The 14199-nt window shown below is 39.9% G+C and overlaps 1 protein-coding gene across 4 annotated transcripts in view; it reads left to right on the top strand.

Annotated features, from left to right (window-relative positions):
* Window positions 1-14199, top strand: part of usp54a (ubiquitin specific peptidase 54a) — a 40376-nt gene that overhangs the window by 23625 nt on the left and 2552 nt on the right. The window contains exons 8-21 of one of the 4 annotated variants that reach the window (XM_079843439.1): window positions 1310-1456; window positions 2081-2230; window positions 3517-3685; window positions 4597-4776; window positions 5648-5836; window positions 6078-6621; window positions 6709-6851; window positions 7672-7833; window positions 8035-8154; window positions 10671-10833; window positions 11146-12044; window positions 12298-12425; window positions 12577-12714; window positions 13334-13550. In XM_079843439.1, the coding sequence (XP_079699565.1) occupies window positions 1310-1456; window positions 2081-2230; window positions 3517-3685; window positions 4597-4776; window positions 5648-5836; window positions 6078-6621; window positions 6709-6851; window positions 7672-7833; window positions 8035-8154; window positions 10671-10833; window positions 11146-12044; window positions 12298-12425; window positions 12577-12714; window positions 13334-13550 (3349 nt within the window). The remainder of the gene's footprint in view (window positions 1-1309; window positions 1457-2080; window positions 2231-3516; window positions 3686-4596; window positions 4777-5647; window positions 5837-6077; window positions 6622-6708; window positions 6852-7671; window positions 7834-8034; window positions 8155-10670; window positions 10834-11145; window positions 12045-12297; window positions 12426-12576; window positions 12715-13333; window positions 13551-14199) is intronic. The other 3 variants (XM_079843438.1, XM_079843441.1, XM_079843440.1) reach the window with 3 other exon arrangements.

Genomic DNA, 14199 nt, shown 5'->3' with positions numbered 1-14199 from the left:
ATTAGGCATAATGAAGCCTGGGACTGTGTGTGTGTGTGGATGTGGTGCTTGTCTGGGTTTGAATAGGATGGTGGCCATTGAGTAATCGCTGGGTCAAAACAGGACGCAATCAGTGGAATGTTAATTTGTCTCGTGGCCCTGAGGAGGACCAACTTCTTAAGCAAAACACACACACACACACACACACACATGCTTGTTTTTGTGTCAGATCAGGATTTCCTTGGGGAAGGGATGACGGCTTATTGCATTGAAAAAAATATTTTTCTTAATCAGTATTTTATCTTTTCAGCAAAAATATCTAAACATCCTTGAAACAAGATATGTTTACTTAACTGGCAAAAAGAGTCAGTAAGAGTTGTTTTTTAAAAATAAATTAACACATCCTATAGCAAGAACTTATGAAATTGATCAAAAGTGACAGTAAAGATATTTGTAATGTTGCAAAATATTTTGGTTTCAAATAAGTTTTCTCTTGAAATTTCTTGAAAAAATCCACAAAAATATTTTGTTTTTAACATTGGTAATAATAATAATAAATGTTTCTGGTGCACCAGATCAGCATTATAATGATTCTAAATGATAATTTAAAGGATTTTAAAATGTATTAAAATAGAAAAATAGTTAAATTGTAATATTTCGCAATATTGTTTCCTTGGTTAAGTATAAGAGACTTCTTCCAAAAATCTTAATCTTATTGACACAAAACTTTGGAACAGTAGTGTTAAGGCTTGTTTATACAGAAATTTTAAATTTAACGAGGTGTATACTTAAAACAAGAACAATACTTGCTGTTGGGTAAGAAGAATACTTAATTTAAAGGGAAAATGTGTTTTTCACAAGTAAAAACCGTCTAACTACAATTTGTACAATTTATTTGATATTCATATAAGACATTCATACAATAATGAATCAGTAAATTATTAGATTATATTATTCTTGGTCTTTCTGTTCGCAAATGCTAATGGAAGTAAACATGTTTTGAGATTCCAACATTACAGTAAGATTTTCAGTATGAATTAAACCCATTTGAGAGTTGAAGAACAAGGTGTTCAGATCTGAAACAGACATGTTTTCTTGACCCTCAGGGGTGATGAAGACATGCTTCACATGCAACCTAAACACACACAAACATACAGATTATGAGGGTGTGTATGTGATTTGTGAACTTTGTTAAGGGTGACTTGCGTAAGTTTGGGCAGGGAGAATGAGAATTAATATTAACAGTGTGTATAAATGTTTCTGTGTGTTTTCATTACGCTCCAGTATGAAAAAGCCTTCTTTTTTCCCTCCCCTCTTTTCTCATCTACAGGGCAACTGTGGTGAGAAGCTCCGTATTCGACGTGTCCTGATGAACTCCCCAGAGATCATCACCATTGGCCTGGTGTGGGACTCAGACCACTCTGACCTGGCAGAAGACGTCATTCATAGCTTGGGCACCGTCCTGCGGCTCGGAGATGTAAGATATGCCAGTAGTCAAAATATCCCACAAACTACACTCAATGCTGCTGACATAAGTCAGATTATAGATGAACAAGCCCAGAGCCATAAACAGAACCTTTTGACTGATATAGATGATGATAAATGCAGTCAGGCTCAAAGCAGCAGTGATGCGACTCTGAGATTACTGTGATGCACATGGGAATTACAGGCAGAACTTGTCAAACTTGTTGCATCAATGACAATGACTCGCACATAAAAGCAACTGTCTGCCACTGAGTTCACGCTTTCTTAGGACACGGGGCGGGCACAGGGTGTCCTAAGTGGGTTAACATTTCGCATAAGTACCGGGTTCATGTTTCAATGTGAAATGCAATCCTTTTTAAACAGGCCCAAACAAATGATTATTGTGAGCCGAAATGAATCTAGAGGTTAAGAGTGGTGATTTGATAAACACCATAACAGATATTTTCAGTGCTTTTTGAAAGATCTCATGGTCACTTAAAATTTGTAAGGTTTATGTGCATCTACTTTTAAATGCATGTATGTGAATATCTATGTATGTATGTATGTATGTATGTATGTATGTATGTATGTATGTATAAGTAATAAGTGATCTCTCCTCCTTTGTTTCACCCCGTAGCTGTTCTACCGAGTGACGGAGGACAAGGCCAAACAGGCGGAGCTCTACCTGGTGGGCGTGGTCTGTTACTATGGCAAACACTACTCAACTTTCTTCTTCCAAACCAAAATCCGCAAGTGGATTTACTTCGATGATGCTCATGTGAAAGAGGTAATCATCTGGGCTTAGTGTAACCGGTGAATGTGAAAGACGCAGCTCTAAGCTTGCCGGTTTGTCAGGGTTGTTCGTATGGCTTTATTTATACATGCCCCTGTCTAATGTTCCTTGCTTGCTTTGTCCATGGGGAGTTTGTGTAGAATCATTAACTGGGATAGTCCGATGTGTTGGCTCGTTATTTAGCAGTGCCCCACAGGCTCCCAACATGTGGTGGCTGGGTAAATATATGTGTTTTCTCCGTTACTGCTAGCGTGCCGTTTTACATAATTCAGCAGCTTGTTGACTCACTACTCGGTATGCGCTACTGTTCAAAAGTCTGGGGTCCGTACAATTTTTTTTTGAAGGAAATTATTACTTTTATTCAATTAAATTGATCAAAGGAAATACTTTTACATTGTTACAAACGATTTCTGTCTCAAATAAATGATGTTCTTTTAAACTTATTCTATTCATTAAAGAATCCTGTTATTTGCATAAAGTATATAAAGTATGGATATCCATTTTGAGATTTTCTGAATGATATAAAAATATAGGAAATGAGCGTGCAACAATTAACAATTCTATAATTAACAATTTTATAATGATACTTTTTCTGCCTAATTCCTGTAACTGTTGAAACTACTTGGAAAAACATAAATCATTTGTGTTATGTCACACAGTGGTGTGTCATTCCCTTAGTTCTGAACTTGCAGGAATTTATCTGCTAGTAATAGCAGTGCAGGACTGTGGTAGTGTGGATCCTGGACAGTTGCATACAAAGCAGCTTTTTTCATGTAGTCTGGCAGGCCTATGCTGACCTGCACGTGAGCTGCGCAGAGCTCTTACAAAAGCCCTCTGAAAACAAGGATATCCCACTATTGTTTACAACCCCAGCTGGACAGCGGCAGGGCGTGGCCTACAGAGAGAAACCGCCATTATAGTCCACCGCAAACAAACACACACACTAAAACTAACTCGTTCACACTTTCGTGCATGCTTGTCTGTTACTGCGGCCGTTCGGACGTCCTGTCTGGTTATGGAGAGAGCGTAGAGAAAGTCGTCCATTTGGGAAGTTGGAGTCAGGGTAAGATTCGTCTGAAAAGTGTCGGACTTGGGTTTCAGTCTCAGCTTTGTTATTCAGGGTATCCAGAACATTTCAACCTGGCCACTGCTTTTGTTTAGTTTTCCACAATGTGACAGTAACATTTGGTTGAGATCTGTGGGGATTGATATTTTTAAAATCTGTCAAATGTATTATTTGAACTGCTTTTAAAACTATACTTTCTCATTCTTTCTCACAGATTGGGCCCAAGTGGAAGGATGTGGTGTCCCGCTGTATAAAGGGGCATTACCAGCCACTGCTGCTGCTCTATGCTGACCCCCGGGGGACGCCAGTGTCAGCTCAGGATTTGGCCTCACGCCTAGACCTACATCACTACACTAAAGCATATTATGACAGCGAGGATTCAGGTATTTACACACACCATTATAAGGCTAGTTGAACCAGAACTATTCCTTCAGCAGAGTATTTTTACACACTGCATCAAATGTTTAATTCATAACAAAATTTGTCATGTTTCATGTCTTATTATAATAATTATACCTGTGCATTGCTTTTTAGACAAATATTTAGTGGTGTTTGCTAAGGCTATTACTGTTACTGTAAAAAAGACCCTTTAAAAATAATCAATATTTTTATATATGTTATTATTCTACTTGATGCACCAAAGTCTGCTTTTCACCTTAAAATATACTGATAACCACTAGGATATTCATAATATTCCATAATGTCCCGCATGAGTCCAGGGGTATCGGCGGATACAACAAAATAATACAAGTTTAAAGAGCGTTGATCTGAGCCCTGCCACAGCACCACCAGCAAAAAAATTACCGTAAAGATTTTTATTTACAGCTCGTGGACAAAGACAAGTTATTGTAATAAAAAAAAAAACTAAACTTAAAAGGAAAGCAATATTTATGGAGAATTCAAACAAAAGCTCAAAAGATGTTTAACAGGTTAAAAATCTAGACCTGTGTGCAATCAAAGTCCTGAAGTGTGAAATCGGTTTTGAGTGGAACTGACATCAGTGATGAAAGACCTTTTGTATAGTGTGAAAGAAACAGTAATCCAATGACTTTGAATGACTTGTAGTGTATTGGCGGCATTTGTGGTGGGCTCCTTTGACCTTAGTAAACAACTACCCATAATACTGTAGCAACCACCTAGCAATGCCCTGTTACCTCTAGCAAACTCCCTGGCTACAACCCACAATATCTTAATGTTTTATGCGGGTAGTTTCCACTCTCTCTTTTTTGCTAAAAATGTAAAAATCTCGAATTGTTAGCTTTAGTGATAAGAATTAAATTTTTTGTTTTGTCAGGGCGTGAGCCATCAATTTCCAGCGATACACGGACCGACTCCTCCACAGATAGCTACAGCTATAAGCATTCACACTCCCACCACGAGTCTATGGCTTCCCACTTCTCCTCTGACTCCCAGGGAACCGTCATCTGTAACCCTGACAACGACTCTGCCTCCCACAGCAGCCTGGAAACCACAGGTACGTCGGTATATACGTTCACGCTGAAATCAAACACAGTTTAGACATCATATTAGATGGATTAGATCCACACAGTAGTCAATTTGTCCTGCTTAGGGCTGCACAATTAATGGCAACCTGGCTTTGTGTGGTTATCAAATTGCAAAAGCTGTGATTTAATTAAATATAGATACGCACTACGTGTTTTAGACTGAAGTGAACTGTGTTCATTTACACGTGAGCAGCATATGATCTTGTGTTTTCAGTGTCTCGCTTCACCACACAAAAAATGCTCAGAGTTTAGGTCATTTATAAGTATTTTTTTCCCTGTTTTTATTGGTATTTTTATTAATATTAAGGACACCGACAACAGCGGGGATATTATGTTGCTTTCACTTTAAGACCTACAGAAATGCGCAGATCCAATACTGACACACATTCCAAAAATGTTTTTCCCCTATCTGTTGGTTCACTTAAGACATAACCGACAGGATGGACATTTTGACAATTAAAAGTATTTGCAGTGAAATGGCGAATTATGCAGGATTGCAAAAATGCAACATTTTGTTGATTTTGCGTTGTATTCAGCGATTGCAGAATCCTGAAAAACTGGAGGGACTGGCTATTCTTTTTATTTTTTTTTCGTAATAACAAAAAAACCAATAATAATATTTTTAAATTGTGATTTAATTTCTTTTTTATAGTCATATTGATATATAATAACAAAATATTTGGTGCAACCATACAAACAATCACAGAAAACACAGGTTAAGAGTTTTTTTTTTTTTATGTTATCAGAAAAATCGCAGTTAATCCCCCCTCCCAAATCGTCTCCTAGTCCTGCTGCTCTACAACTGCAACAATGACTTGTGTTGTTGTTCCTTTTGTGAAGGTCCTTTGACTGACAGCGATCCAGTGCAACGCCACACTCTCAGAAAAGACGGGGTCTTGGACAGAAAGGGAGGCATTTTGGACCGGAAAAGAAGTGCCAGCAGACCACGAAAACTTGATGTCAGGGGTGATTCAAGAAGTCGTTGCTCTAAGACAGATGAGGTGTTATCTGCTGGCTACCACAGTGAAGGTATGTATTTAAACAATGTAATGCTGTCACCAAACCATAATACAAAAATAATACATTGTGTTACTTTAATGGAACCCAGGTTAACAATCCGTAATGGATCCTCTGACACATCATTTCATCAGGATTGTGTAGCCTGTTGGACAAATGCGAGCTGCATTAGTCATCACTGTTGCTTGTACTGGTGTCATACAGTAATATTAGGTTATGTAAAAATAACATTTCCTCTTCCTCTCTCTAACAGGAGAGACTTTAAAAGAGCAGCAGGTTCCTCGTTCCCTACCTAAACCCAGCTCCAGTCGACTTAGAGATTTTAAGGAGACTATGAGCAACATTATCCATAACCGGCCTCTTTCTGCATCGTCCTCTGGCTCAGTTTGCCCACCTCAGTTTGACACAATCGCTAAGGCCAGAGACTGGGAAGCCGACAGCACCAGCAGCGAGTCCAAGTCCAGCTCCTCTGGAGGGCGGTACCGTCCGCCCTGGAAACCTCGGCGTGAGGTCCTCAACATCGATAGCATCTTTAGCAGGGAACGGCGCAAGCAGGCCGGGTATAGTCCACTAGGAGCTCTGTTGCCAGAAGACACCGGGCCTCAGGGGGACTTGGCGACATCCATGAAGCAGACCACCTTTCGAGACCTGCCAGGACCCCTGAGACGAGGGTCAGAGCAGCCCCCACGGCTTATCCAGAGGATGGAGAGCGGCTACGAGAGCAGTGAGAGGAACAGTAACAGTCCCGTCAGTCTAGACATGCCTGTTAGCGAAGGCACCAGTAATGGCACGCACAGGTATGATGCAAAAATGATTATCACAACTCGTAAAGATCTTTGTTAGCACATTATTCATCTCTCTCTCACACTCTCTCTGTTTTCCAGATTACGAGAGGAAGGAAAGAAAAAGCCTCCACCTGATGTTAGTCCGTCATGGAAAACTGTACCTGTCACCAAATCCAAGAGCAGCAGTGCCCTACTGCAGGATGTCAAAGCGTCAGTCAAGGGCAGCAGTCACATGAGTTTAGGTGTGTACAGTATGATCATGTGTGTTTATAGTCGTCATGCAGCCATCATGTGGGCGATTTCACCTGTTCTTTATCTTAGGGTATGAATCATTCTTTCCAAATGTTTGAACTAGGTGTCACATGTCATTTTTGCTGTTTCAATAAATTGACTTAATATACTAAGCAAGCGGTATTGAGCAGAATGTAGTGGAATCAGTGGCCAAATACATCCTGTTCCTTTCTGTGAAATGTTATCTCTGTGTATCTGTTATGTAAACTGAGGAACATGAGTCTGCCCTGGAGAAATATCAACTGCTATATCTGCTTGTGCTTCTCCATGTGACCAGAATAGACATGTTTGGTCACTGCCTAATGTTTGTTATATTTATTTATTTATTTGCATATTAAAACGATGTGCCTCTTAGGTTGATTTCACACTGCAAAGCTTAATGCATAGATGCAATATTTTGACCCGCATCTGATTTTTTTATTTGTTTTGTTCTGCTTATTTTTTTATTTCCGTTTTAGACATTTTAGTACTTACACTTATTTCCATTTGTTTTTTATCTGATGTTTGTTTTATTTTGTTTCAGCTTTATTTCAGTAACCAAAAACCATATTCAGTTGTTGTAGTTTTCTTTCTGCTCAATAACAACACTGCATGTAAGTCGGATGACATTAGAATGTTGGATGCCAAAAAAGTTTTATTTTTGCTGTTTACATGCTTGCAACAAGGTCCAGTCTGGGTTCTGGCTATCAATGAAAAAATGGAATTGGTTGACAGTGTAAATGCAGCAATGGATCATCACAGAGTGTTTCTAATGATTGTGTTTGTGTGTAGCAGGTGAGGGCCGCAGTGAACTGGATGAGCTACAGGAGGAAGTAGCTCGCCGGGCCAAGGAGCAAGAATTACAGAGGCGAAAGGAAAAGGAGAGAGAGGCGGCCATGGGCTTCAATCCCAGACCCAGCAAGTTCATGGATCTGGACGAGCTCCAGAACCAAGGTATGGCGTCAGCTTGCCGCACAAGGGCGAAGGGAGTGGCTCTGTCTCCGGATGCATTTCTTGGGTTTCTGCTGTGGTTTAACATTTGGAGCGCTTGGGACTGCATGTGTACGTGTGTGTGAAACGCGACGTGTGTGTGAAACGCGGGTGTGCTGGTTTCCGTGCTGAAAAGCGCTTTGCTATGATGTTTGTCACCTGCAGGGAAAGGGGAAGGCTTTGAAAGATGTGTGTTGGAGGCAGAGTCTCTGTTAGACCAATCTCTGAGGTTGGAACAGGCAGGAGAGGTGGCCACTGCTCTGTCTGTGGTTAACGAAGCTATGTGTAAGTAATCCTGCCCTCAGCCTGCTGCTGCTATCACTACTGCCATGAGTTTGTGTGTCTGTACTGTATCTCTGTGTTTGAGTGCGTTTGTCTCTGTTTCAATACAGAGACTCTCTGTAATGCAGTGCTGTCATACACCGGATACAAATTGACTATATATTACTAAGACAATAGTAGGGTCATGGTTTGAGTCTGCATTAACTGCTTATTCTGACTGGATTTTGGCTCTGAGGTCATAACAATACAAGCCAGTTTGCCTGTAACCAACAGCCCTAAAGAAAAAGGGTCTGGGCCCAACCCTATGGCAACCTTCCTGAATTCTACGTATAGTAATGATGTACACTATACGGTCTACTGTATTTTAAATACATTTACATTACATTTATGCATTTAGCAGACGCTTTTATCCAAAGCGACTTACAACTTGGGGGGTACACGAAGCCCCCCTTTTTACACTTTTTGTGTAAAATATGGTCAATGCTAGTGATGTGCTACCATGTTGAGATCTGCGTCAGCCAATGTCCTGCTGGCTGATAAAAAAAGTTGTGCGCCTTTGTGCCAGTTCCAAACCCAATCCACAGCATTGTTGTTAAATAACGAATGTAGTTTCTTCTTTGAAAAAAAAAAAAAGGTTCATTTGAAATGATTAAAATCCCTTTTTAATAAATTTTGACCATATTAATTTATATATTACATTTAAACATTAGGTATTGTATTGAAAAACCCATATCGTTTGACAACTAGTCACTACAATGATGCACAGCTTCAAGCATATATTTAATCAAAAATGGAATTGAGCAACCGGAATTTGGGGGCTGGATTCATGAAACATTAAGAATGAAATGCTTAACTACTAACTCATTTTTATTTCCTAACTTAAGAATATTTTGTATATCAAAAAAATGTCTTAAGAATGTTCTTGGAAAAAAAAACTTTAGAAGAATGTAAATTCCTGAAAAGAATGTTCTTAAAGATCATCATAAATATCTCTTCAGTAATAACTATACAGAAATAAGTTAAAAAGGGACCTCCTTTTTAATATTATAATTATGATATAATTGTGCAGCATTCAGCAGATTTGAAAACACTCACTCGCACAGATACAGAACGCATTCATTTCTATAGAGAGTACATGAAAGATGGCACACAAATAAATGCGACGACTCCAGTTTGTTGCCAGGCTATTAAAAATAAAAATTCAGTCTATTCACATCTATTTTATAAATGCTTGTTAGATTGTATATAGATCTTATTGTAAGCAATAAATCCAAACATACATTTCATTAAAAAAAGTGTAATCAAATTGTCATAATTGGACCTTCCAGTGAAAATGTCAGACGTTTTGGATTTCTCCAATGATTTAGTCCACTTAAACCCCGCCCCTTGCAAGCTCACGTTCATCCACCTACACTTTTGAATGCAACTCCCACATCTCAAAATCCAATCAACAGCGATGCATAGAACCAAGTGTCAGGATTTCTATAATCTGTTAAACTCGGATGTACGTCACAATATGCTGTCGCTATTTCTATTACGAGATGAAAATACATGCCACATTAGAAACGTAACAGAGTGCTAGACTTCCATCACGTCAGTTAAAATATGGTGTACCTGCTTAATATGATTGTTACGGTTATCTTCAGGCAGACCAAAAATATGGCCTTTTAAAGTGTTTTTCACTTTGGTCAGCATGTTGATCAAAGTATGCCATTTTCTTAAGAGAAAAATAAGAATTTTTCAAGAATTGCACTTTGGTCCATTCTTACAAACTTAGAATTTATCTTAAGAAACTTGCTAACTTCTTTCTTAAGATTTTCATGAACCCAGCCCCAGGACCAGAGCTATCAGTTTTTATACATGTCAATAAAAATGCTGTCTCTGTCTTTCTGTCTGTGGTCAATTTGAAAGGCTTTACTTACCTATATAATTTTTTGTCTGTCTGTCTTGTGTATGTCATACCCTGAGGTTTGTCACTTATGGGGTGCTCACATGCACAAACACACACGCACACACACATACACTCTCACACCTTCCATGGCCTGGCCCCTGTGTGTTACCTACACCTCACTCCCCCCCACCTGCTTCACAGCTTCCAGAGCCTCTGTAGGGTTGGGTAGATTGCAGATCACATGATGGTGAAAGTATTGTCGTTCTGTAATTATTTATAATGAGTTATACTGAGATGCGGTGTTAGTCGGGTAATTTGCTTTTCTTTTAGTTCAATGGCTGAACTACAAATCATTTTGATTTAGTTTAACTTCATTATAATTTAATCATTTTGTGCTTGAGAGAATTTAACATTTGTGTAAAGATTTTACTAGGTTCCCCATCTCCCCTATTTGTGTGACCCTCCCGTCAACCCCTTCCCCATAATTCAGTCAAACATCAAGACCCTTTTCATTTCAGTTTCTCGTAATGTGTTTGCATGTGCCCCATGACTCAGCCCTTTATTTTCTGCATCTGTTTTATTTTTATTTTGCCTATTTTTGTTTTGTTTTGTTTTGTTTGCGTTGTAGCTAAACTCAGGCATACCTTGCATGAGACCAGTGCTAACGCTCAGGGCAGGATGCAAAAGTGCATGAGGAGAGCACGAGGTCTGCAGCAGCGCATGCAGCAGCAGCAGCAGGAACTGCAGCAGACGCAACAGGAGGAAGAGAAGGAACAGAAACAGACCCTCAGGTACCTGCTGCTGGCTGCAGTTGTGAATGTGTGTGTGTGTGCTCCAGGAGCCCCGCACACAGGAAGAGGAAACATTCAAAATGCATTTAGCCTTAAAAAAATAATTACTGTTGTAAGTTATTTTGAGGATTGAAAGTCAGGTTAGCATAAAGAGACCATATTGCAACGTGCTGCCCAGGTAATGTCACTCTTTTAGAGAGGCTGAAATAAGTCTGTATACTGCATGACAACATCAAGAACTGACTCAAGATACTGACTCACAGTTCACCGTTTATTATCAGAAACTCATTATTTTTTTTGTTCTGCATTTAGTGAACAGTCTGTCCCGGTCCAAATACTTCTGACAAATGTTAAAGAAGAGGATGAGAAGGCCATTTCAGAAGATGCATTAAGACCACCGTCACCTCTCCATATGAAAACTCAGTCTATAAATAAACCAATATCTGAAGCCCCCGGCCCTCCTGTCTCCTCCTACCATACAGACACACTTTCTCAGCAGCAGGGCAGCGCAGGGGACGACTCCAGTCCTCTTGCTGTTAAAGAGAATGGGCCGCACTCACACTCGTGGGGCCCCAGAGACCCCGTCACCATCACAAACTCTCTTGTACAAACTGCTAATAAACGCAGTTCTGCCACTGTGCCTGTGATTGCAGTGAATGGCTGCGAGGCTCTTCTCCAGTCCTCTGTTCCACTCAATAAGCCCTCTGGTCCAACTAATTTCAGTGCCCGTCACACACCTTCCATCTCTGATCACTCCAACTCTAGGGAAGGACTGCAAATCCCACCTCGACCTCAGTCTCTCCATGGCCTAACCCATACACCCCACAGCCACTCTCCTGATGCCTGTCAAAAATCACTTCCGGCACCCTCGCGTAACTGGTCCTGTCGCAGTCTGGAGCGTCCCGATCGCCGTCCTACCAAGATGGACTCTTCCCTGTACTCTCCAGCAGACCTCCGCTCCCCCTCATCCCCCTGTCCTCCATCCCTTTCATCACCAGCACTTGAGCAGCGTCCAGCCGGCCCTATGCCCGTGGAGAGGTGGGCCGAAAATGTCAATCGATACTACAATTCCCAGAATTGTCCACGGTCGGGACGTGACTCACCCTGTGAGGAGCTGTCTGAACTGGACTCACTTTATCAGGCCAGCTTGAAGGCTCCCAGCATGCCCCGAGCCCCGCGGGGACCCAGCCCTCAGCTTGCCAGCAGATCAGGTAAATTCAAACAAGACCTCACTTAGGTTCAGTATAACTCTTTATATTACATTCTGTAAAATGATAAAGTTGTTGTTGTCGTCGTTTACTGTTGAAAAGATCTGCCACCTGCAAAATGAGTAACTAATATTTGCTATAATAAAAATGTTATAATTGACAGTATTGTTTTTATTGCTATTTATATGACGATGCATATAATTGAGAAGTCCTTTCTAGAGGTTATTCAAGTTATATAAATGTACTGTTTTTCTAGGCCCCGCTGCTTCTCGTAAGCACAACTCCGGTTTCTCTGCCACACTTGGCCGTTCTAAAACCCCCACAGCAGAGATCGAGAGAAGTGCTTACAGGACGCCAGCTTACAGCACTAAACCACTTCAGAAGGTGAGTTGGCACACCTGCATTTTCTCAGTAGTATTTATAGTATTGAAACGTGTGTAAGATTTGTGTATTATTGTCATTAGACAAAGTGAAGAACTTTAATGTGGATAAGGATATGAAATGCTAATGCGGTGTGTCATATGTGTGTGTGCAGCCTGTGTCTGCTGCTACCTATGATGCACCACTGGGTGAGGATGAATCATACAGTGCCGAGAACCTGCGACGAATTGCTCGGAGTCTCAGTGGGACTGTCATTGGAGGACGGACTGACATACCCCCATCCAGCAGCTTTGTGGGTGTCTCACAATTTAAAGTCACCTGGTCAAACACTCAAACCACATATTATGCAAACACATTAGCAACATTTAATTTGCTGCAAAATTTACTTTCAAGTACTTTTTCTTTTTGAAATGCTACATCATGGTTTAGATATTGCGGTCTTGAATGTTTGTAAACTAATTTTGAAAGAGGAATACTGCCACCTGGTGTGACCTGTAGTGAACACAATAAAACTGTAATACATAGAGCAGTGGTTTTCAAACTTTTACAGGTGACATACCACTTACAACTTGTCAGTTGTAATATTATTTATTTAGGTTTATTTAGTCATTTTATTTATTTTATTTCTTTAAATCAGCCAATCACCTCACAGACCTCTTGGAATCCTTCATGGGCCACCAGTAGTCCCCGGACTCCAGTTTGAGAACTACTGACGTAGAGCTTAAGATGCTGTTAATTTAGATTTTTTCTACAATTGATTTGTCCATGGTCCATCTCTCTCTTCTTTTATTACCAATTGTTTTGTTTTTTTATTTCTTGTTGTCATTTATGTCCTTCTCTGGCTGGATCTTATTTTCACATCTCTTCCTCACTCATTCCTTTCATTCTTCTTTTTTATTTCTTTCATAAAGGACCCTCATGTCTCCAGGATGTCCAAGCATGTGAATGTGCAACCCCCTACACGTCGTTCCACCACCTCCCTGCATGTCTTACCCCCTCCTTCCCACAATCCTCCTATGTTCCCTCACGAACCGCAGCCCCAATACCTTCACCAAAGCCACCGACACCATCCCGCCCCTCCATCACACCTGCACCAGCAGACACTGAGGCCTTCTCATGGACAAACAGGTAACCATCTCACCCCACCCGCTCGTTCAGCCTCCATGCCACAGACACAGATGCAAGACACTTCCGTCTTTGTTGTTGTCTGTGTTGTTGCGTTCCATCAGTTTTGTTGTTAAACTGGTCAAAGGAACTAAAACACTCTTGGCGGTAATGAAATTAAACCTTGATGAAACATCTTACAAAATGTCCTGTCCCGTGCATTAGGGCTAAGGATTTGAAGAAAAAATCTGATTGCGGTTTTTGGATCATTTTAATTTTGTGATTAAAAATGTATTTTTTAAAGCTTAAGGCTTGCTGTACTTGTTCATATAGGCTGCACAATTTGGCAATTTTTTATTATATATCAAAATGACTATAAATTGATAAGTATGATAATAATGATAATCATTATGTAGTGACAGAAAAAATTAAACAATAGTGCTGGGCAATCGATAAATCGCTTTTTTCGTGTTTACATAATATATGTGTGTGTACTGTGTATAATTATTATGTATATACAAATACACACACATGCATGTATATATTTAAGAAAAATGTTATATTTATATATAAAATATTTTTAAATAAGAAATTATATAAATATATACAGTATGCAAATATCTCTTAAATCTATACATGCAGGCGTGTGTATTCAAATATACATAATAATTAC

The sequence above is a fragment of the Gobio gobio genome, assembly GCF_949357685.1.
Source record: "Gobio gobio genome assembly, chromosome: 18".
NCBI classification, from domain to species: domain Eukaryota; kingdom Metazoa; phylum Chordata; class Actinopteri; order Cypriniformes; family Gobionidae; genus Gobio; species Gobio gobio.
The sequence above is the reverse complement of the archived record's forward strand: the minus strand, read 5'-3'. Positions and strand labels throughout refer to the sequence as shown.